The sequence below is a fragment of the Parasteatoda tepidariorum genome, chromosome 4, assembly GCF_982258835.1.
Source record: "Parasteatoda tepidariorum strain Cologne lab strain chromosome 4, Ptep-v5.0, whole genome shotgun sequence".
Lineage (NCBI taxonomy): Eukaryota > Metazoa > Arthropoda > Arachnida > Araneae > Theridiidae > Parasteatoda > Parasteatoda tepidariorum.
The window spans coordinates 92499967-92523837 of record NC_141758.1 but is presented as its reverse complement, the minus strand read 5'-3'; the positions used below and the strand labels follow the sequence as shown (position 1 = coordinate 92523837).

General features: G+C 31.1%; 1 protein-coding gene across 1 annotated transcript in view; it reads right to left on the bottom strand.

The window, feature by feature from the left end:
* Positions 1–22876, bottom strand: part of Rsph4a (Radial spoke head protein 4a) — a 28335-nt gene extending 5459 nt beyond the window's left edge. Inside the window, exons 1-9 of the mRNA XM_087161693.1 lie at positions 22777–22876; positions 14584–14779; positions 12817–13006; positions 11092–11499; positions 10011–10074; positions 5622–5750; positions 2625–2722; positions 1848–1959; positions 211–359 (exon numbers count right to left, since the gene is read on the bottom strand). Coding sequence (XP_087017819.1) covers positions 211–359; positions 1848–1959; positions 2625–2722; positions 5622–5750; positions 10011–10074; positions 11092–11499; positions 12817–13006; positions 14584–14753 — 1320 coding nt within the window. The 5' untranslated portion in view covers positions 14754–14779; positions 22777–22876. The remainder of the gene's footprint in view (positions 1–210; positions 360–1847; positions 1960–2624; positions 2723–5621; positions 5751–10010; positions 10075–11091; positions 11500–12816; positions 13007–14583; positions 14780–22776) is intronic.
* Positions 22877–23871: the final 995 nt, after the last annotated feature.

Here is a 23871-nt window from a genome sequence, read left to right as displayed (position 1 = left end):
AAACAGCTATAAAATATTTAAAAAAAAAGTATTAAATAAAAATTTCAAAATGAATTGGTCGAATTAAGAATCGCTCAGTATCAATTTTATTGAAAAGCATTCATGTTTCGCTGAAATCACTCTTGTTTTAAAAAAAATTTGATATTTTTTTGTAAGTTTATGACTAAATAAGTTAATAAATTTATCTTCATTTCTGCTTATTTTTTTTACTTGATTCAAAATGGCGTGTCTGCAATGAACCCAGTCTTCCAAACCATCGGAGTATGAATCTTTCACTGATTTTGCTTCATACTCTTCGTTTTTTTCTAGTTTCTTAACCTTGTCTTCTTCTTCTTCATCATCATCATCTTCGTCTTCTTCTATAAAAAGAGAAGGAAAAGGGAGAACTTAATTTTTTTTCAAATGCACGTAACATACATTTTACAAGTATTTTGTTTTATTACCGTCGTTGAACAGCCGATCTAAGTTTTGAGTTTACCACTACTAACGTTCAACTCCGTAGCCTTGTAATTTTGAACCCATTCCGGAAGATAAGGGAACTCCTGGTTGAAGTATTGGGAGAAATATGCCTTCGTTGAAGATTTTTTATTGAACTAACCCGTGTTTACGTTAGGTGGAGAGGAAAACCTCCCATGGTTAGCCTCACGGCAAGGGGACTCTAAACCAAGATCGGTCTACCACTGAGGATATTTTATGCTATGTGGTCGGTGCGAGCCGGGTACGGAATTCGTTTCGACCAGCTGTTGCTGGGATTCGAACCCGGGTCACCACGTAGGATACATTCTTTTCAATTTTATAACCGTCGACCAGGAATGTGATTCTTTCGCGGATTTCCGCTTTTTTTTCAGATTTTTCCCGCTAATTTCCGCTGAAAAAATTTTTTTGCACAAGTTAAAATATTTTATGAGGAATTAAATTTTCCGCGAAGCGAAAGTATTGAAGTCCCCATTCCTCCCTCAAAAATTGATTTTCGTATTTAGATTTAAAAGTTGAACGTTGCGATTCTTATTCAGGCGATTTAAATGTCGTACATTGCGATTCTTATTTACGAGATTTAAAAATCCAATATCGCGATTTGTAATTACGCGCTTTTAAAACCCTATGTAGCGATTCGTATTCACGCGAGCTTAAAATCCAATGTCGTGATTCGTTTTTGCGGTTGTAATATCAAACATCGATTTTCCTATTTATGCATGCTTTAAAAATTGGTGGAATTCGTATTCGCGCTATTTAAAAATTACGCTTCGTGATCCATATTTACGTGATCTAAAAATTATGCATCATGATTTGTATTTTCGCTTTTTTTAAATTCGATGTAGGGTTTCACATTCACGTGATCTAATAGCCTCATTTCGGGATTCATTTTCTCTTAATTTAAAATCATGCATGTGATTCTTATTAATATATTCATGCAAGTTTTAAAATTAATCATCGGGATTTATAATCACATGGTTTACATGCTTAAAAATTGCACTTTTTTGTCAAATTTTTGTGTATACATATATATATATATATATTCATTCTTAAATTTCCTCTTTTTTACTTTCCAACTACTCTCATCCCTGCAGTCGACCCAAATTTGAGTTTACGACTACCATTGTCCAATTCCGTAGTCTTTGCAATTTTGAACCCGATCCAGAAGACAAGGGAACTCCTGGATCAGAAGCCCCCTAGGTATTGATTTGTTATGAAAACTTGAATGACTTTGTGACCCTTTCGTATACTATGCACAAGCTTTGTAAGGAATCAGATTAGTGCCCTGTACTATCTACCTTGCGCAAAACTGGCATATGTGAACGTGCGTGATGCTATATGTATGAAAAAAATCTCCATGTTTAACTAGATACCTTGGATGGTGTAAAAGTCTGCTGGCGCAATATTTGTTGAAGCTGAAATTCTGGCGATCTGTGCTCTCAAGTAATGTGCCTCTTTTCCAGGGAAACAAATTCCTCCTCCCATCTACGAAGGAAGAAAAATATATTTTATCAGTTTGAACTAAAATTAAAAGAACTACAGATTTAGAAGTAATATTTTTAAGTAAAAACACGTCATGACGGTGTATTCGTACTCATAAATTTTTTTTTAATAGTTTTTAATAATTATTTGGAACTTTTTAAAAAATTGAAATATTTGTAAAAACTACGTAAAGAAATGTTCTTTTTGATTGTCCAAAAAACTATACTTTTATGTTCTGAAATGTTTGAATAAAATCGTAATTCTGAAATTAAATGTTATTTAAGTTTATAAAAATTCCTAATAGGAAAATGAATTCTCATGAAAACATTTATTAAAAGAAGTTAAACAACATAAGAAAGATTTTATAATTGTTCTGTCAAACTTTATGTCATAATTTTTAAACTGTTAAGGTCCAGCTTTAGGTAAATATTTTTATTATTCCGTTGAATTATATCTTCTAACTTTAAGACAGACATAGTTCGTAGCATCTTTTAAAAATCTTTACTTCGAGCACGCAATACCTTAAGTTTTGTGCTGAAATTATAAGATAAATAAATAAGCAAGTAAGAAAAAAATTAACAGATGAGCGTGAAAAAACAAAATACCCTATTAATTTTTAGAAAATTAACACTAAGTACAAAAATAAAAATCGTGATTATCAAATTTACTTCGTTTTCTAGATTCCCACTGAAAAATCGTTTCATTCGTTTTGCTGCTGTTATATGTTGAGGACGCAATGAAGGAAGACAGCGCCATTTTCCTACTACTGAAAAGTAAAGTTTTATTTGAACATTGATAGAACTTACAATTAATTTAGTCAGCAATTAAATATTGATTAATGTTTTTTGGAAACATCATAGTGCAATGCGCTCACAAAATATCATTTATTCAAATGATTATCTACTATAATATATAAACTTTTATATAAACTTTCAATGTGTCTACTAAATGACTGACGCACTTCGACACAAATATTTGAAACACGATTAAATGAAGAAAACGCTCCATTCCCTGCACTGCTATTAGAAAAGCAATGAACTTTGAAAAAATATACACTGTGTTCAAATATATAAAAGTTTTACCCCTAGATGGCACTGGTGGCAAAAATTTAAGTACCCTCTGACCAGCCTGAGATAGACCTCGGATACTAAGCTTGTTTATGACAATCGCAATAGTAACGAACTGATTCTATTCATTTTTAGGTGAAAATACTGCTTTGGTTTGTTAATTTTCGCTTGGCAATTGGTTTTAGCTAGCCAAATACAAACCAAACTAACTACTTTCGCGAAATGAGTGAACTTTTCAACATCAATAGTAGCATTCATCTCTTGCTTGCCAGACAGTATCTTTCTCACCACCATTTTAACAATGCGTAAGCTGAACTGAAAGATTCAGTGGGCACTTTATATTATAATAGGGAATGCTATTATTAGCTTTTCAAAGAGAAGAGATTTTAGTTACAACAAACAGGCGAAATCTTGGTCCCTCGCGATAAGTTCGTTTCTCGCTAAAATTGTAGTACATCGTTTACTGAAAATGTCGGTCACAATCGAGTTTTAACTTATGAAAATTGCATAGGAGTTACGAAATCTATGCTTGTTACGTCATTATGATGCTTGCTGACCAGTATGATACTACGTTATTATGATGCTTACTAACCGTTATGCTTTTATGACCTGTTCATGGAATTGGCAAAGATTCGTAAGCGATTAGTTATTATCAATGCAAAACATGGTAATGCTGCAGAAATTTCAAAACATTTTTTAAAGTTTTTTATTTGCAACGAACAATGTACTATAATACAGTGTTACTGAATAAAAAGAATTTATACTCCTAGCACAATTTACAAGATAACTATGACACAATATTTAAATAGCAGAGATTTCTATCATTAATGTAGGGTAAACCAACCAGTGAAGGAACATTTTATATATATTGATTAAGAATTTGAAGTTTTTCTTTAGATTGATTGGTAACAATAGCTTACTGTCAATCAATAGGAAGTCATCTAGCAATGTTTTGGATTACCTGGTCAAATAGACTTCTCTGGAAAAATTTTTAAATTTGTTATTATCTCTGCAACACCTTGTTTCTTTGATAAAATTATAAGGGGAGTGTTGGTATTTGTATGTTTGAAGTGGAATTAATTGCATGTAATGGTTTTATTTTTCTCACTGTGAAAAAGAGAATTCAAAATATAGTTATTGAAGTTACGCTTAATTTTTTTAAGCATCATAACGTAATAAAGTACTGAGATAAGGGGTGTTTATTCACTGGATCACCAAACGATGAAAAACCAGTGAAGGAACAAGTGTTCCTTTACTGGTTTTTTTTTCTAAGTTAATGAAAATAAAAGATAAACTTTAATTTTCTTGTACCTTTAGTGATGTTCCGCATCAAAAGTATCCTAAAAATTCGAAAAACAACTTCTAACCAGTGAGGGAACAGGCATGTTCCTTTACTAGGCATAGATTTCCCAGTGAATGAACAGTATATGTTAATATGTTGACACTTTAATTTTCAATTCATGATTACAAAAAAAAATTTCTAAGTATTTATATGTTATAATTTCAAGAATAGGCTTGTTTTTAAATATTTGTATGGCTTATAAATTCATAAAGAGCATTAAAAAATAACCAAAATTAAGTGTTCCTTTACTGGGTGTTCATTCACTGGTAAGAGTTGTTCCTTCACTTGATCTTCTTACTACTTGTTATTTGAACCTCCAAAACTTTAAAACAATATTGTGTAAGTTCTCTTCAATTTTTTAACATAATTTGCAATTAGTAACAAATATGTTGACACTATCATTTAACTAAAATAACGAATTTTGAAATTAATATGACTTTTTAAAAGGCAAGTGAAGCTTAAGTGTTCCTTCACTGGTTAGTTTACCCTACATCATTTATTTATTCCAAAGCAGTAATGCTAGACTTTGAAATCCCGTAACTAAACCCGTATTGTCTTCCACATAATTTTTCCTTAACAAAATGGTCTTATCAGGTCCTGGACACAAAACCACTTGGGGGCCTTCTAAAACAGTCGACAAGTTTCAGTTAACATGCATGATTTCTAATCATAATATGAAAGATACTCTTATAAACAACAGCTGATTGTAAACAACCTAATAACTTCAGAAATTCGAAATTTAATTTAGCTGAACTATGAAAAAATACTAAAATTTAATTGATAGAGTAAAAGTTGTTGCTGAGAATGTTGAAAATTATATAGGAAGAAAGATATTCGTAAATTATGTAGGAATAATAATACTTCTCTTTCTTATGTAATTTGGGGACCATCTGCCCGAATGCTCTCCCGTTAATCAGACCCTAAGTCCTACTTCCATTAAGCTTTTGATTCTTCGAAACTAAGGACCTTCTTTGTCGAAGTTCAGGATCTTTTGACCATATGGCCAATGATTTTGGCTTTAATGACCCATTAGTAAATTACCAAATGCTGCCAAAATTACAATAGATTATTTTTAAAGCTTGCGATATTTTGCAACACTTTATGGTTTAAAAAGGTGACGTCACTTAAGATTACACAGATTCTCTGTAGTTTATAAGTGACGTGGAGTTATTGCAGTTGAAAAATCATCTCATTACAATTAAGTTTAGAGATAAACTTATTATCGGTAACTTACTATCAAGAGTACCGTTACTTACTATTGATAGTTACAAAGTATAAATATTCATTGATTCCAGTTCCATCTTCTTCGGGTGGTACAATAGCTTGCTTTTTCAAATTTGGTTTTGGTATGGGCGGTATCTTTTTTTCTTCTTCTGTCTCAGTTTCTTTTTAAATGGAATAACAAGTAAACTTTTAGTTGAAATATTGATTTTTATGTTCTTAATTACTTATTTCTCAAGTTTGAAAGCGAGCAAGTATTAATTTGATAAAAATGTGAGAAAAAATTTATTTAACGTCTAAGAACATAACTATCCATTCGTTGAAGCGCATCAATTTGACAAAATTCAGAATTGTTAAAAAAAAAAAAAAAAAGACATTACAAATGTAAACCATTGAAGTATCTTTCGAATTTTCGGATATCCTTCGAAAAATATCCCTGAAAAAACTAGTTATAAAACTAATTCATGAATTTTTTCCAAAATTACTCGAATGTATGCTTAAAGTGCAAATTAAAACAATAAAATTAAGATTTTTTTTCCTTTTGTTATATTTAGCAATTGCATGAAATTGCCTTATTATACAACATTTTAAACTAAACAACTAAATATATTTAGTTATCGTTTTACAATAATTAAACAGTAAATATTCATATACATTTGCAAACTAAATTTTCTGTACAAGTGTGTTTGATCTATCTATGTTATTAAAATTATGATCTTAAAATACTAATTTCATATTAAGAATTTCGTACTATCGCTAAATAATTTTTTTGGCTAAAAATATTAGACGAGTTTTTGAAGTAACTAAAATTTAAATAGCAAATGAAATTTTAATGTATTTAAAATTTAATAAGAAGAATTTGAAAAAAAGTTTGTCGATGAAAAAACCGAAATAAAAGTTATAGATCAGATATTGATCAAATCGGCATAAGACAAATTCTAGAAAAAACAACAGAATGTGAGCTGGCTTGTAATTTTCTAATACTCACTAAACTATTCCAGTAAGGTTATGAGTCATGCCTGCCTTGCCAAGCTAAAACAAAGCAATAGCTGGGAATATCAGAGAAACTATCGTAGTAAGATTGATGAAAGCATTTTTACAGAGAGAAAGGATTTAAACTGGGAGATGCATTATTTTGCCATCTATTTAATGTTGCCTTAGAAAAAGAGACGCGAGATTCAGGCATACTAACACGGAAAACTATTTTCCAAAAGTCAGTACAGTATTTAGAATTTGCAGATAATGTATGTAGAGCTACGAAAGATTTGATCAAAATTTTCGGAAATTGCAGCTAAAATCCTTGGCTAGATTGCATTGGGGAAGAACATTTTTTTGTTGCATTAATACAAATACTAGATATTGCTTCAGACGGATATGGGGATTTCAAATCTGAAATTAATTTTGCCCCAAAAATTGTAGGGTTTTTTTTTTTTTTTTTTTAATTACATTTTTAGTCTATTTTTTCCCAAAATGTACAAGTTTGAAAACGATTAATCAATTCTTAGCAATTGAACTCAAATTATTAACCAAATATCAAGAGTATTAGCCAAATTTCATAAATCTTAGCCAAAGGCAAATCTTAATTTTTATGATTGATTTTTTCCCATGAAAATTTTCTAACCAAAATATAAATTGACTATAAATTGAATTATTTCATAAAATGCAAATTCTAATCAAGAGTCGTCATTTTGCAGTTGGGGAGGAGCAATGAATGGGAGAGAGGATTAAAAAAAAGGAAGATGTTTTATCGTCTTTAAGGAAAAGAAATAAGTTGAGGTTGATTTTTGACAAGTTCTTTCGACCAGTAATATAAGAATAAATCTAACGCAACATGTGGATGATAATATGTATCTTGGCTACCACTTACAAGGGAAACTAAGGAAGTGTGACTCGCCAAATTTGAAATAAACTGGTGGGATGTATGCCTTATGAGAAATAATTTTAGGGGGTAACATTCGTTTCGGCCAATAGAAGGTCCTGTGAGAAATAAAAAATAATTCAATATATAGAAAAATCGGTATTTTATTACTTCAATGCAGACTATTAGTTATTGTAATTGTCTCATACTCCAATTAATTTGTAATTAATTGGATAATTAATTAATTTGCTAATTAATAAATTAATTAACATTCTTTTTGGCCCATAGAAGGTCCTGTGAGAGATAAAAAATAATTCAATATATAGAAAAATCGGTATTTTATTACTTCAATGCAGACTGTTAGTTATTGTAATTGTCTCATAATCTAATTAATTTGTAATTAATTGGATAATTAATTAATTTGCTAATTAATAAATTAATTAACATTCGTTTTGGCCCATAGAAGGTCCTGTGAGCGATAAAAAATAATTCAATATATAGAAAAATCGGTATTTTATTACTTCAATGCAGACTATTAGTTATTGTAATTGTCTCATAATCTAATTAATTTGTAATTAATTGGATAATTAATTAATTTGCTAATTAATAAATTAATTAACATTCGTTTTGGCCCATAGAAGGTCCTGTGAGAGATAAAAAATAATTCAATATATAGAAAAATCGGTATTTAATTACTTCAGTGCAGACTATTAGTTATTGTAATTGTCTCATAATCTAATTAATTTGTAATTAATTGGATAATTAATTAATTTGCTAATTAATAAATTAATTAACATTCGTTTTGGCCCATAGAAGGTCCTGTGAGAGATAAAAAATAATTCAATATATAGAAAAATCGGTATTTAATTACTTCAGTGCAGACTATTAGTTATTGTAATTGTCTCATAATCCAATTAATTTGTAATTAATTGGATAATTAATTAATTTGCTAATTAATAAATTAATCAGAAAATTAATTAACTATTAATTAATTATTAATTGATTTGCAATTACATACTCCAATGAATTTGGAAAGTTTTTTAGAGAAAAAAATTAAAAAAATTTGATGTCAATTTTTTTTTTTTAAATTAACCTAACAGGTTTTTCTGAAAAACTACAGATATTTAAAATTTTTTAAATCAATTTTGACAATAAATATGCATTATATAGTACGTGAAAGTACCACAAAATTAATTGGAGTATGAGACAATTACAATAACTAATAGTCTGCATTGAAGTAATAAAATACCGATTTTTCTATATATTGAATTATTTTTTATCTCTCACAGGACCTTCTATGGGCCGAAGCGAATTTTGCCCCCTAAAATTATTCCTCATAAGGCATACATCCCACTAGTTTATTTCAAAATTGGCGAGTCACACTTCCCTAGTTTCCCTTGTTAGTCTGTTTTATTGACAGAAACGGTAGGAAAGAATTTATTATGTATCTTGGCTACCACTTAATCTGTTCTATTGACAGAAACGGTTGGACAGAATTTATTATGTATCTTGGTATGTATAATATGTATCTTGGCTGCCACTTAATCTGTTTTAGTGGCAGAAACGGTTGGAGAGAATTTATTATGTATCTTGGTATGTATAATATGTATCTTGGCTGCCACTTAATCTGTTTTAGTGGCAGAAACGGTAGGAAAGAATTTATTATGTATCTTGGTACGTATAATATGTATCTTGGCTACCACTTACTCTGTTTTATTGTTAGAAATGGTAGAAAAGAATTTTTTCACGCGAAATCACGTGATCGGTCAAGGGACTTTCTTTTTCTGTATTTTACGGTAGTTTGTATCATGCTAACTGTTTAGGCGACGGAAATTACCACAATCAAATAAAAAATACCGGATTTGTTCAGAAAAATTCCTTTTAATCTTTTTGATTTCTTTTTTTCAGATTCGAGGGGAATATATATTTTTCTTTTCTGTAGAAAAAATTATTTGTCAACGCTTTCACTAAAACACAATTCTTTTTGATTTCTTGTTTTCAGATTCGAGGGGAATATATATTTTTCTTTTCTGTAGAAAAAAATCATTTGCCAACGATTTCCCTAAAACACAATTCTTTTCGCCAATTTACAATTTTATCGCCTCGAGGGATGCTTAGCGCGGATCCAGTATATTATGCATACCTGCCAACTTTCACTCTGTCCGAGAATGGATTTTCAGAGTGGTTGTAAAACAATAAACGAAAAACAATCTGACTCAAAAATATATTTATATTTTGATCCCGTTGAAATTCGCTTGCGCAAGTATTATTATGCATTCATATATATATTGTAATTATTTATATGTAGTGGTGGTCAAACTCATTTATAATTATCATTATAATTCAAAAAGTTAATTGGAATAACCCGAGTATTGCTACCACTTTAAATATGAAAATAAAATCTTCCGGAAAATCCGGAAGAGTTGGCAGGTATGTACAAAATGTCACATATGTATTATGTCACAAAATATGAGGAAACGTGGAGAAGGATATTATATAATGCGTGGACAAAATGTTGTATCTATTTACAATTAATATACCTTTATAATTTTGAAAATATTTTTACCTTCTTCGTCAGTTACATTTTCCTCTTCAGTTGCATCATCACTTTCTGAATTCTCTTCATCTATCTAATACAGAAACTAAAAACTTTAATACGTTGATTACACAGGGGAACAAATTCTTTGTCACAAATAATGCCGCCTAAATTTGGTGTGGGAATTTCAAACCTGAAATTAGTTTTTTCTCCTGAAACTACAGATTTTTTAATGACATTTTTAGTCTATTTTTTGTCGACAAACGTATAACAGAGGTTAAAGTAAATTGTACGACAAAGTTCCAAGGAAGTTAGAGCGCATCATCAGGATTATAATTGCATGGGAACTCATATTTGGAAATGTCTTTGTTTTGATTAGGGGTAGTTTCCTATTATGACCTGTATAAAAGGTCATAATAGGGAAAGCGCCCGTGGCGAGGTAAACGACTTTTCCGGGCTTGGGCTACTATGCAATATTTTAGCCCTGATGTAGAATTGTGTCGCAACACTTATGCAATCCCCTGTTATTTATAACGTTTCTAAACTTGTACATTTAGACATAAAATAGACAAAAAATGTCATTTCTAAAATTTAAAATGCTTGGATAAAGGAACTGAAAACATATTTGAAATCAGCGATGTGAAAATATCCAAGATTCTTTAAAAAATCTCATGCAACAGAAAGAAAATTGTTCCTCAATGTTATTTGAAATTAACTACATTAAAAAAGAATCAAATTGACCAGACTGAATATTTTATATTTCATAACCGTCGTTGAACAGCCGACCGAATTTTCACTTTACGATTACCAATGTTCAACACCGTAACCTTGTAATTTTGAACCCAATCCAGAAGACACGGGAACTCCTGGGTGAAGTAATAGGAGAAATTCGCCTTCGTGTAGGACTTTATGATAGAACTAACCCGTATTTGTGTTACATGGTGAGGAAAACCTCCCACGGTGATCCTGACGGCAAGGGGACTCTAACCCATGATCCGTCTACCACTGAGGATATTTTACGTCAGCACTGTTGTCGGTGCGACCCGGGTGTGGAATTCGAACCAAACAGCCGTTGCCCGGATTCGAACCGGAAAAAGAATCTCAAACTTACTGAGTCTTCTTTCAAATTTTCATCATCAAGCTCTTCTTTCTTCTCTTCGTAACCGAAAGATTCTCGAGGCACATTACTCTGGTAAGGACATTCTGCGATATAGTAATTGCCTTGATTGGCAAACATTTTACCCCAGAACTCAACTTTTTCCAGTTTGTAAGTTTGTGCCAAGTTTCGGAGTGCCACGTTCAGGTCATGAACTTCTTCATCACTGAGCCCTATGCCGCCGAGTCTGAAACGGCCGATTTTGTGGTGGAGATCTGGCAGAGATGCAGCCAAGTCTGGCAAGTCCTCGTCTTCCGTGTCTTTTTCTTCTGATTCGTCTTCTTCTTCGTATGCATCCATGTCCTCTTCATCCACTATCGTTGAAGGCTTAATGGCGGGTTTCCTTTCATCAATTGGAGAAAGCTGATTAAGAATTAAATTAAGATTAGTATTTATGCTGTCGCTGTTCTTTATAAATTGAAATGACTTTATTGCACTTGATAAAAATTTACACATGCAACCGACGCCCAAAATGGGATTGTGATAGCACCAACGTCTTCTGCGTATGCGCTTTCAACTAGATTTTTGAAAATGTAAGTTCTGCTTTTGAGCAGAGGACGCACTACGCCGAGACATTGAAGTTAGTGCTTACTGTGAACCCAGTACCTAAATATGCACTCAGTAATTATTACAACCATTTTAAAACGTTGTTTGTCTGTCTATTTTATGTCTATGAATTACTAACAGATGTGAAATGGGATTTTCTTTTTTTAAGGCCATTGCCTTCTAATTAACTTGAACTCAATGTTCGATTTGAGCGTAGTAAAATAGGTGAACTACATCACCAAATTAACATTTTTAAATTTGTTTGAAACACTTTTATTGTATAAAACACGAGTTCGTACAGTGTCGCAAAACAAATGAAGTTTTCATTTTTATGTTGACAACAAAAATTTGATACAAACTGAGCTATAAGTTGGGCAGAAATCAAAAGTCAAAAGCGAGCAGGTCATATAAATGAAATTAAAAAAAAACTGTTCTTCATTTCTGTTTTCATTATGCTTATTATTTTTTGCAGGTAATATTATAATTTGGAGATAAATTATAGTTTTAAAAAAGCTTAAGAATTTACGTAGTTGAGAGATGCGTTTTATGAATGGAGATCAGTCAGAAATACATTGCGCTTTGATTCAAACTTACTTTTCATTTTTTTAAAAATTCTGTTTTACTATTCCCATTTTTATCTACTTTGTAACCATGCTTTTTTTTCTCCATTTTACAACATTTTTCTTCGGTTTTTATACCCATTACTAGTAAGTTTTAGAATAAAGGATGTAAAACTATCTGTCTATAAATTCTAAAATTTATACTAATGTAGTAGGAAAATTCTAGGAATTATTTTTTCCAAATTCAATTTCCAAGTATGATTGTAATATATATGAACTTAGCGTACACAATTGGAATGAAATGTTTGTAAATTAAAGATTTCACAGTACAGGTAGGTCCACATTTTTAGAATTCCATTTTAAAAAGAGTACTAGCATGCATACAAATATAGATTAAAATACGCTAGGTACTAACGAACGAGCGAAGCGATCCGGAAGGAGCTGGGTGACGCAGCGAAAAGGCGTTGGAAACCCCTATGAATATCGAATTTACCTATACATTTTATCATTGGCAGACAATAGCTGTAAGAGTAATATTCTCAAAAGAAAAATAGAAAACTGTTCTTAAATTTACTTTATAAAACAGTTTCTTTTCTTCGATCATTTTCTGGAGATTTTCATCGAGTAAAATTCCTTCGATGATCTCAGTCTCAGGTGATCGTTTTTCATCTTTGATGGAACGACTAATATCTTCCAAATTATCAACACCGTCTTCGATTCCAAACCGAAGTACTCTTCGCAAAATGTCACCCAAATGATCATACCTGTAAGTTCAGAAAGAAAGAAAAATTGAATAATCACTGGAATTTAAAAACTCCAGTGATTTTTAGCAAAAATCACTGATTTCAATTGTTTTTGGCCACCAAACTATTTTTATCTTGATATAACATTGTTTTGTTGTTTTATATTTTGCTCTAATTTACGGATTCGTAAACTTTATCTTAGAAAAATAATCTTCAATTATCTACTTTCAAAATTTCTTAAGATGTTTTTCTTGAATCATGCAGTTCAATAGCTTCTTTTTCATTGTTAGGACTACTCTTCAGTAATTTAATTTCAAAATATCTTGTAAGGGGCCCGGAAAATTTGGTGGGCCTTGGGCCTGAATTTGTCTTGATCGGTCCCTGGTCACTTGGTCCTGGTCACTCAGTATCCAAATACTGAATTTCTTTAGAAAGTATTAGATCGAAAAAAACGCTATAGCAAAGCTTGTAGGTCGATAAGTGTTTTAATTTCCCGTTAGTAGATTATTCTTATCAGATTTAACTTCAAAATGCTTGGTAGGGCCCACATTTTTCTTGATCCGTCTACGTCCCTGAGCTACTTCAATAATAACTTTTGCTAAGTGTTCGTTTGTCTTGCGTTTCCCGTAACACTAAACCTATTTTCTATCCTCTTAGCGATATTTTGATTGGTTAGTCCGGCGATTGATAGGGAAATTTTCGCGCATGCGCTGTGAAGCTCAAATAGCGTTAGAGCTGACGGAAACCGCAGTGCTTTGTGAAATGTCTCTAATGTGACGCTCGAAAGTTCATATCCCCTCTCTCCAGACTAACATAGAATTTAAAATTTGTTTAAAAAAATTTTTTTTGATTAACTCTAATAATGGAAAGCATTTTAGAAAAACTTTAAGTGACATTTTAAAGATTTTCGTAAAAGTCGGCTTTAGACCTAACGAATTAAAAGAAAATATTTTTCCGGTGTAAATAATGTGTTAATATTTTGTTGGTTGGTTGGTTCTAATGCCACTTGCCACACGGGCAAAGCCTGCTTGGTGAAACTGAGCAAATTTAAGGCGGAGTGTGCGATTCTTGTTTTTCAGTGGCGCCATCTATGGCCAAGAATTCGACTTCGCCACATCATACGTCACGCCTGTTTATAAGGCGAATCCATTCATTCATCCACAGATCATAATTTTGACCTTAATCAGAGAACGATCGATCTCCAATCCAGTACCCCCAGAGGTATTGATTTGTTATGGGAACATGGAGGACTTTTGCGACTCGACAGATTTAACGTGCATCAGTCACTTTACTACACGGGAAGTCTTCGGCCGGCGGGATTCGAACCCACGAACTCTCGGACATGGAGCCAGTGCCCTACCGACCAGGCTATCCCAGCCTGTTAATATTTTGTAAAATGTGTTAGTATTTTTTAAGAATATTTTTTAGTATTTGTGTTTTATCTTGGAAAACTGAACGTTTCAACATTTCCTCTCCCTATTAAGTTCTTCAAGTAATCTCAATACCGTTGTCACGGCCCCATTGTCAATATTATTGTAATGATCATTTTTCTATCCAATAGTTAAAGCAACAAACAAACAAAAAGGTTAGATACTCACAGCGATAAATTTGTTTTTGGACTGACAACAGACAAAATACTTTTCGCTCTCTCGAATTCAATTTTGCCAGCAGGGCTGATATCTCTAGAATCTTTTATCTCTTTGTATCTCCTTGCTTGGGACTCAATATGGTCAAGTGAATGGATACTAAGTAAACACGAATAATCCATGATTTCTTCAGTGAATTCAGATTACCCTGAAAATGTTAACAATTGCAATTGATATCACACTAGCTCCGTGTAATGGCGTTAGTGTGGACAAAATCCTCTTTTTAAAAAATCATAATGAAAAAAAAACTAAAAAAATTTTTAAGTCCTGGTGTAAATCAGAATGCAGTAAAACGTTTAAATTATTGTTTAAAAATACATCACTAGTTAAAAATTATATTTAATAAAAAAAAAATTTTTTTTGTTGTTAAATTTGTAAAAAATGTCCGTTTCTCTCCCTACCATAAAATTGATTATTGTTTGAATTTTCATACATATTGCCCATTTTTGTATGTCGTTTACTAAACAATACTTTGAAACTTGATGAATAATTTAGGGTAAGCATTTTATTTGACTATGAATTCATTTTTAAAAATATATTAGTATTAAAAGTGGTACTTATAATTTTCGGGAGTTTAAAATATCTAATAACGTAATATTTCTATCAGCTACCAATATTGGCATATTAGGTACCTACAATGACAATAATACTCATTACAACAATTAATAAAGTATCACCGGTATCAATAACAGTTTAGAGATTTTCCCCTCCGAAATAATAAAGTACCTTAAAATTGTACTCAACATGATTTTGGTTTTAAATAATTTGTCTCTTTTATTACCACCCAATATGTTACCTACATGGAACGCACACTCAAGCTAAACCAAAGTTTTCTGAATTAGACGTACCGCCTTAGTACCTGTAACTTAATCCTTATTGGCTGACTAACACGTGACATAGCTTGCAAGTACCCAATCGAATTCGCAAGTTCGAATTTAAGCGCTTAAATCAAAACAGATACCTTTTTTGGGAATCGAGAGATTTCGCAGTTTTGCATATCATCCTGCTGTTGTTACCATATGCCATAAAGTCAAAGGGGGTGCGCTCCTGCATGTTTTTCAGTGGCACCATCTATGGCCAAAATTTTGACCCGTGCTTAGGGCGGACCCATTCATTCATCCATCGATCGTAATTTTGACCTAATCAGAGAACGACCAATTTCCAATTCAGTATACCCCAGAGGTTTGATTTGTTATGAGAACATGAAGGACTTTGTGACCAAAAAGATTTAACTTGCACATGTCACCATTTACTGCTCGGAGAGTCTGGGGGGAGATCGAACTCATGACCTATTGGACATGGGCCCAACACCCTTTCCAACTAGGCTATCCCGGCCTTATATCATCCTGTACGTAAGTACTTAAGTAACGGTGGATCTTACGTTTTTATTTCGATCTTGCCTATTTTTACGTTTGATAGGTGTGGTTAACGTTATAAAGTTACATTCCACGATGGAAAATGGCGGATATGGATAAGATAATGACTATATGAGGAATCATGTGAATAGAATAATGGGTACATACGTACTAACGCAGCAGAAGTTGCGCTAATGCACCAATAAAGAGCAATCCTGTTGTTCGCACACAGTTATCTTTTGGATTCTTTGTTGCCTTGTTGTTTGCTGATTTTTGGCGCCATTTTTTAGTGCTACAAAAATGCTTCTTTGGGATATGCCGAAAACAGAGCAAGAAGCAATTTTATTTTTTCAGGAGCGAAATATTTTACCAAAAAAACGAAAATGCACCAATTCCCATGACATGAAACGTTACTTTGGTAAAGGTACGTTTTGGAAATGTAATTTAAGACAGTGTGATCAGCAAGTGGGACTAAAAAAAAACTGTTTTGAATCTATGTTATCGACCCATTTTCCACCGAAATCCGATTGACTACTTTGATTTTAAATAAAGTGTTTTGAATTTTGAAAGTGTTTTGATTTTAAATAAAGAGTTTTATTTTATATGATTTGTCGCAAAACTTTTTGGTGTAGATTGGCGGCACTTAAAAACCGCCAAATCTGTAGCTGCGGTGGTGTTAATACGTAAGTACCGAGTAATGACGATATGATGGATCGTGTGAATTAGATAATTGCGATATGATATACTCTGTGCTATTTATGGCTGAAGCAAAAAAACAGGAAGAATAAAGGGAAAAAAACGAAAATTGATTAATAAATTTACTATATTTTCGGTTTTATGAACAAGAACTTTTCTCAGTGTCTAAACACGAAATGAAATCAGCAAAAAAAACACAGAACTTTTGATCAAATTTGAAGTTAAAAATCAGAGTTTTAAACTGATGTATTTTACATTTGTGGTACTTTTACATCAGCTATTCAACTATTTTATTTATTTATTTATTTTGATTATGGCCATGTTGTTTTGTGTTCTAAAATAAATAAAATAATGGGAAAAATATACTTGAGGGTGCCCGTTGGCGAAATTGGCGACTTATGTTTGGCGCTATTCCTGTTTGCGAGGAACACCGTGGTAACAGGAATGGTGGCCAAAACATAATGATATTTCAATAAAACATCGGATAAAGCTTGCAATGAACCCAATATAAGTAAAATTAATAAATCCAATAAAAATTATTCTGAATCGAAGCAAAAATTAATGGAGTAGGCGCAAAAAGAAAAGGAAGAAAAAAAAACTCGCTTCTTCATTAAGCTTGAATATTCTCAGATTTAGGTGCACAGAATTATCTAATAACAGTTAGATACTGTCTAAATTTATCATGAATATAATCTGTGTACCTCCATCGCCACATAAATTCGACGAAATACGAATCGAAAATGGCGTCTGTAATACCGGACTAGCGGTGACATTTTTTTCTTAAATCCCTTTTTATGACTGCCCACATACCTTCGATCTTATTGACCAGATTCAAAAGTAAACTAACCAGCCGGTACCCAAAGTAGAACGTAGTCCTAACAGACCTCTGAAATTACATATACCGTTGAACATTTAAAAATAACGCTGAAATCTAAACCAATCAGAATGAACGAGCATAAACTGCGCTAAAGGGGGAAAGTGTGATATGAATAATGACCTTTGACCTCCTCCACACCTGGACAATACTTCAGGGAAGTGGAGCGCAGGGGGGATTTTGAATACTTGTTGTAACCTTACTTACTGGCGAAGTTCAGTTTACTTACGGGCGTAAGTACGCCAAAATAAAGCCTTTACTTTCATAAAAATCACTCTCAATATTTTTAACCAATAAATTATGCAAAATATTTTTGTGTAAGTCATACTGTATTAAATTTAAAGGAAACAAGTTTTAAAAAATAAATATTAATTTAAAGCGAGATTAAATAAAAAAATATTTCACTTAATTTCACTTTTTATTATTCCCAGAATGTTATTATTATTTATTTAAATAATGAATATGATGAATCATGAATGTATTAATAGTCTTCAGCAATTCTGACTGTAACCATTTTTAAAGAAGAAAATATCTCAATAAGTACCTACCAAAATGTAACAAAAAAGTGTAAAAATTTTAACTGTGAATTTTAGTTGAATTTAATTTAAAATACAACAGATAAGCTTAAGTGTAAAATGAAAGGAAGAATAGATAAATCATGAAATGTAATAGTCCTGTTTTTTTTTTTAAGTAAACATCGTTTAACTTAAAGATATGTTAAAGAAAAAAAAAAGAAAATTATTACAAGTTCTTTTAGAAAAAAAAAGATTAAGTAAAATAAGCAAAATTTTGAGAAAAAGCACAAAAATAAAAAAAGGCTTTTAATACTAAAATACAAAACTGTACGAAGTAATGACGTGATGTTTGCTTTAAAATTTTGATGAATTCAACTGACGATTCACTTTGAAATCATGAGCTCACATAGAAATTACTTCTAACTTTAAATAATATACAAGAATTGATTTTGTGATTACAAAATATTACTAAATTCGCTTTTCGGAAAGCTAAACTTTAATTCTTTAGAACTAATTCAAGAATTGAATGAATGCGCAAAATGTATATTTTATATCCAAATATAAATTATATGTTTTCTACCATTTAGTTTTGAAATGGTAGAAACTGTATTGGAATGAAACAAACGTTTTTGTTAACTTTTTACGTAGTCACAAATTAGATTTTAATATGAATTACAATATACAATTTAAAAATATTATACAAGTTTCAAAAAAAATTAAAACAATAATAAATAAATAAATAATATTAATAATAATAACTTTAAGGAAATAGCATATTTAAATATTTAGTCATTATTCTCAAAGTAAATTTGTACTCTGACTATTGAAAAGTTCGTGTCCATGAGTTTAGTGTGAGGCAATAATATGTTTTGTGGCCAAAATTCACAAATGCACATAAAGAAAAAAATAATAAGAGGGAGAAAAGTTTCTCTCTCTCCTTTGTTTTCAATTTTCTACAAAATAAAGTAGCAAAATGGAGCAAAAATACAGATTATAAACCTTAAATTTTCTAGGTACTTTTTTTTTTAAATCATGTAACCGCTAAAACAGTGAGAAGCTATTTACTTAACTTAATCAAATATTTCCTACATTTCTCTTCACATCTTTTATTCTTTGCATGGATTTTTGCTATCTCAAAATGAAACTTTTGTAAAGTCACTAAAAAAACTTTCAAGTTTTCTTGATTCGATACGCTGCTAATTTTGAAAACAGTTGCTACCTTTTTAACTCACTTTTATAAAACACAGGTGCTATGCACCTGTGTTTTATAAAAGTAACGTGTGACAGTGAAAATAGATTAATCGAAGTAGTTTTGTTTGTTGCACAGTCTTGTCAAATTTGAATACTGATTAACACAAATGAATCACAAAACTAACATAAAAGAGTCACAAGAGAGGAAGGAGAAATGCACTAAAAAGGCACTGGAAAGGAACTGGTTAGTAAAGTTCTCGTAAAAAGCATAACATTAGCTATGTAAATTTAAAGACTGATTCGATGTGATCTAACATTTTCGAAATAAAAAAAATTGCAAAAGTTAGAAAGTACTTATATTTTAAAATATAATTTGTCGAAAAAATATTATTTGTACAATATTAGATCTGTAGGTGGAAAGAGAAATCAAAACAGAGGGCTGCGTGGAGCAGAATTGTGAAACAAGCTAGGGTTCGCAAAGGGCTGTAGAGATATAGAAGGAGAAGAAATCCCTATACAATAAGTGTACTTATAGATATTTAGAAAAATTTTAGAGCTGCTGAAGAGTGAGTCTGTCAAATAGCATGAAGTGAGGACAGTTCCCATCCGTAAACTTTAAATTAATCCTTATGCTTTTATTAAATTTTTAAAAAATAAATCTAATATCTTTCAAATACTAACATTTCTTTCAATGTTTAATTAAATAAAATTTTGATGCATCATCCTGAATTCTACCAGCAGTTAAATCCATATAATTATTAACAAGGTAATATTTCCTGGTAGTTCCTTTTGGTGTTTTTTTTTTTTTTTTAAATTTTTACACTTTTTTTTTGTTTTTTTGAACCAACAAATGAGGGACCCCATACACAATTACTTAGCAAAGAACTACATCGACTTCGACTTAGATGATAACACGCCGTATCCTCCTTCCATGTGGGCAGCTGACTCTTCTGATCTGTGGCGAACCACTAATTCTTGTGAGAGTTTTCACAGCAGGTTTAGTTTATTTTTGGAGCAACAAACCCTAACATCTTTCTTTTTGTCAAACACCTTAATTTAATACAAAGTAATACCTGCATTAGAATAAACACTGCCGAGGCTAGTGAACTTCGAAAAATAACAAAAAAATAACTATTTATTAACGAAAAAATTGCCGAGTTTAAAAATGGAAAAATGGGATATTTTGACTTTTGAAATGTAGTGTCATATAAAACAAAGACAATTTAAAGAAAAATTTGAACAAAAATAGTTAAAATAAATTAAAGTTGAAAAGAAATTTAAACAAAAATAGTTAAAATACATTAAAGTAAGAAACTAAGGTTTTATTGATGAAAACAAAATCGATATTTTTTAAGTAAATATTAATTATTTTAATTTTTTGAAGAAGATAAAGTTTTCACAATTGTTTAATACCATTCTGTATCTTGTAATTTTTTATATTTTTTAAAACATTATTTATTCGTTTTTTCCCCCCCAAAAAGTAAGAATAGTTATATAAAAAAAAAACAACTTTGTCAGAATACGCAGGAATGCAAATATGCCAATATGTTTGTTTTTACATTTTACTAGTATTATTATTCTCGTATAAATATTTTTGTTTTTACATGTCTGTATTATAATAAATAATATACAAATAAAATAAATAAAAATTAATAAAAGTTTTTTCTTATTTTTAATATTTTTTCAATTTAAATAAAATGGTAATATCGTATGTGGCAAAGATACCATTTTAATTATTTCACTCTCAGTATTTAACCATTAAAAATTACACATTTTTATACATTCTAAAATATATGCTTTACAATGAAAAACTGTTAAAAATACTTTCACCGTAAACTTACTTTAGAGTAAATAGGTGGAAACAGTATTTGATTCCCACTTTGGGGAAATCCTCAAAATTGAAAAATAATATTTAGAGGTTGACATTTTTAATATGTCTTCCAATTAAACGAATGAAACCAAAACTTATCAGCTATTCCCACATAAAAGAGGATTTTAATATAAATCCGTCCAATTCTGCCCATTTAAACATATTTATTTAACATTTCTCAATATAATACAATTTATTGAGTATAGTTAAGTGCGGCGAGCTCTCTGCTTATCGCTTATAGCTCAGCGTTTTATATATAATATTTATTTATTTATTATATGTGCTTGGAAAAAAAATCTTTGCGTAACAATCGGAAAAATTTTTGAAAAAAAGAAAGGAACGAGAGAATATTGAGAAAGAATATCTTTTGGCGAAAAACAGCCAATTTTGTAGCTACCCTTTTAAACTAGTCTTTTTGAAATGTACTTCCTACTTTCTTTCCCCTCCCGTGACGAATTTTGGTGAGGAGGAGAGTTCGATAATTGATATCACTGATTGAAGGGGGTAGAAAATTTTGCGCAGTTCAGGTCGACCCATCAGGGAACACGACTGGGTTTCAATATCGCCCGGCTTGGCGATCAACCGCCATCACAACTTGGCGAGAATCAAGGGGCACCCTCAAATATAGTCTACCCAAAATAATAACTAAATAAAATAAAATAAAAACAAAACTAAAAATTTGCTGAGTTTCTTTGCGCCCGGTTAACGGAACTACACATTATAGTATAAATTTTTCTAGTATATATTTTTCCACTTAAATCATCCGTTTAGAAAAATTGCTGAAAAATCGATGCAGTCAGCACTGCAGCAACCGGTTCTTTATTTCTCCTTGCAGCAATTTGATTTTTATTGCATTTAATTCGTACTAAGATATTTCGCTCAAAATAGTTAACACATTATATTAAAGGTATTATCCATATTTAGTTGTTAACTACATTTAGTTAGTAACGATTTCTTTCTAATACTCAACTAAACGGAAAAGCACTCTTTCAACACAGTTATGTTCAATTTTTTTACCAACTTAATACTATGCAATAATAACAAAATGTGAACTAGAAAACATTTTTTAACACGAATACGTTTAGCTAAACATAGTTTATTGTGTGTAATTTAAAAGGTCCTGCAGTAATATCGTATAGTAGTATTCTTTTGGTGAATTTAATTGCAATATACTTTTTATGATACTAATACGTATCGAGGGACCATAGAAATAATAGTTTTTATTTAATTCTTCGCCACATAAACTCATACAAGAACAATTCGCTCCTCCAATAGCTTGACAATTTTTAATGTCCCTCGAAACAGAAGTACATTGTTTTTTAGCAAAATATAAGGAAAGATTAGCCTGAGGGCACAGTTTCAGTCATTTCTGAAATATAAATTATTTTATACTTGCCCCCTCTGGCGATCAGCTCATCCAACCATTTCAAATGCTACAAATATCGAGTACCTGGAGGCTTAAAATTGTATAGCGGAAACTAATGTTATTTTGATGTTCTTAATCATGTTTGATTTTAAATTTCCTCTACAGCATACTAGTCTTTTTTTACCCCACCCTTAAGTTAAAGAAAAATCAAACTATTACAGTTTGTGTCCTAAAGAATGATTTCATAAAATAAGACTTATAATTATGAAGTTACTTACAGAAATCAAAATGGAAATCAGTTGCAGGTATTCGAAACATCGTAACGTTTGTTTTCCATTTATTAAGGTTTAATTTATTGAAAGGTTAAACTAGATCGTAAATTAATCGTAATTTTTAATATGTAGTGGGAGTTTCCTTACTTTTGAACCGCATATCTTTAATTTGATTATTGGGTACTTACAACTCGATAGAGTGAAATGATTTTGACTAACCATGTGATTTATTTAAAGTGGATATCTGTAAACGACAGCACACGTGTCTGTCGAACTTCATTGCTTCTAAATCGACAAATGCAATGATATACCTACGATGATATCACCAATGGTAAGGCTCCTATACTATGTCTAATTAAGGGGCTCTTTCCAATGGGATACCTGCAAGTGACGTAGTATGTGTATCTCGATCCCGATTGGTTATCAAAATATCGCATTTGCTTACGTTAGCAACTGTTCTTTCCATTCTATTTATAGTAAGCCAACTTCCAGTACCAATTCCCGTAAGTGACTCATTTTATATTTTTTCTCAAATATTTAAATTATTTCACTGTACATTTCTTACTTAACACAAAGACAAGCGCGAAGCCATGTAGAATATAAATAAACTAATTATGCATCGAAGTTTCCACTTTCCAGGTGCACAAAACAAAATGAATATCAAGGTTACAAAAAAATACATAAACAAATAATAAATCAAGTTAAGTTAAAAGATATAAATGAGAAAGAATAATATTTTGACAGATTCGATGTGCGATACGGCTTTGTATTCAATTAACTTCACGTTAACTAACATTCTAACTTAAGTGGGAAAACTTAGCTCGACTTTAACAAGCCATCTTGCTTAGAAATGATAAGCCAGTGCTGAGGCAAAGATTGTATAAGAACTTGTACGCGAAGCGTATAAGTTCTTTGGCTGAGGTCGTAGGTCACGTGTCTGTGAATCAGAAATTGTCTTCTTCTCGAGTTGCAAGTGCCCGCTTTTGGTTAATGGATCTTTTTCTTTCTCTTAAATTTTAATTTATGGGTCTAATTTTTTCCTTCATTTTATTTATTGTTGCACACATATAGTTATGCAAAGCTATAAAAATACGAAACGAT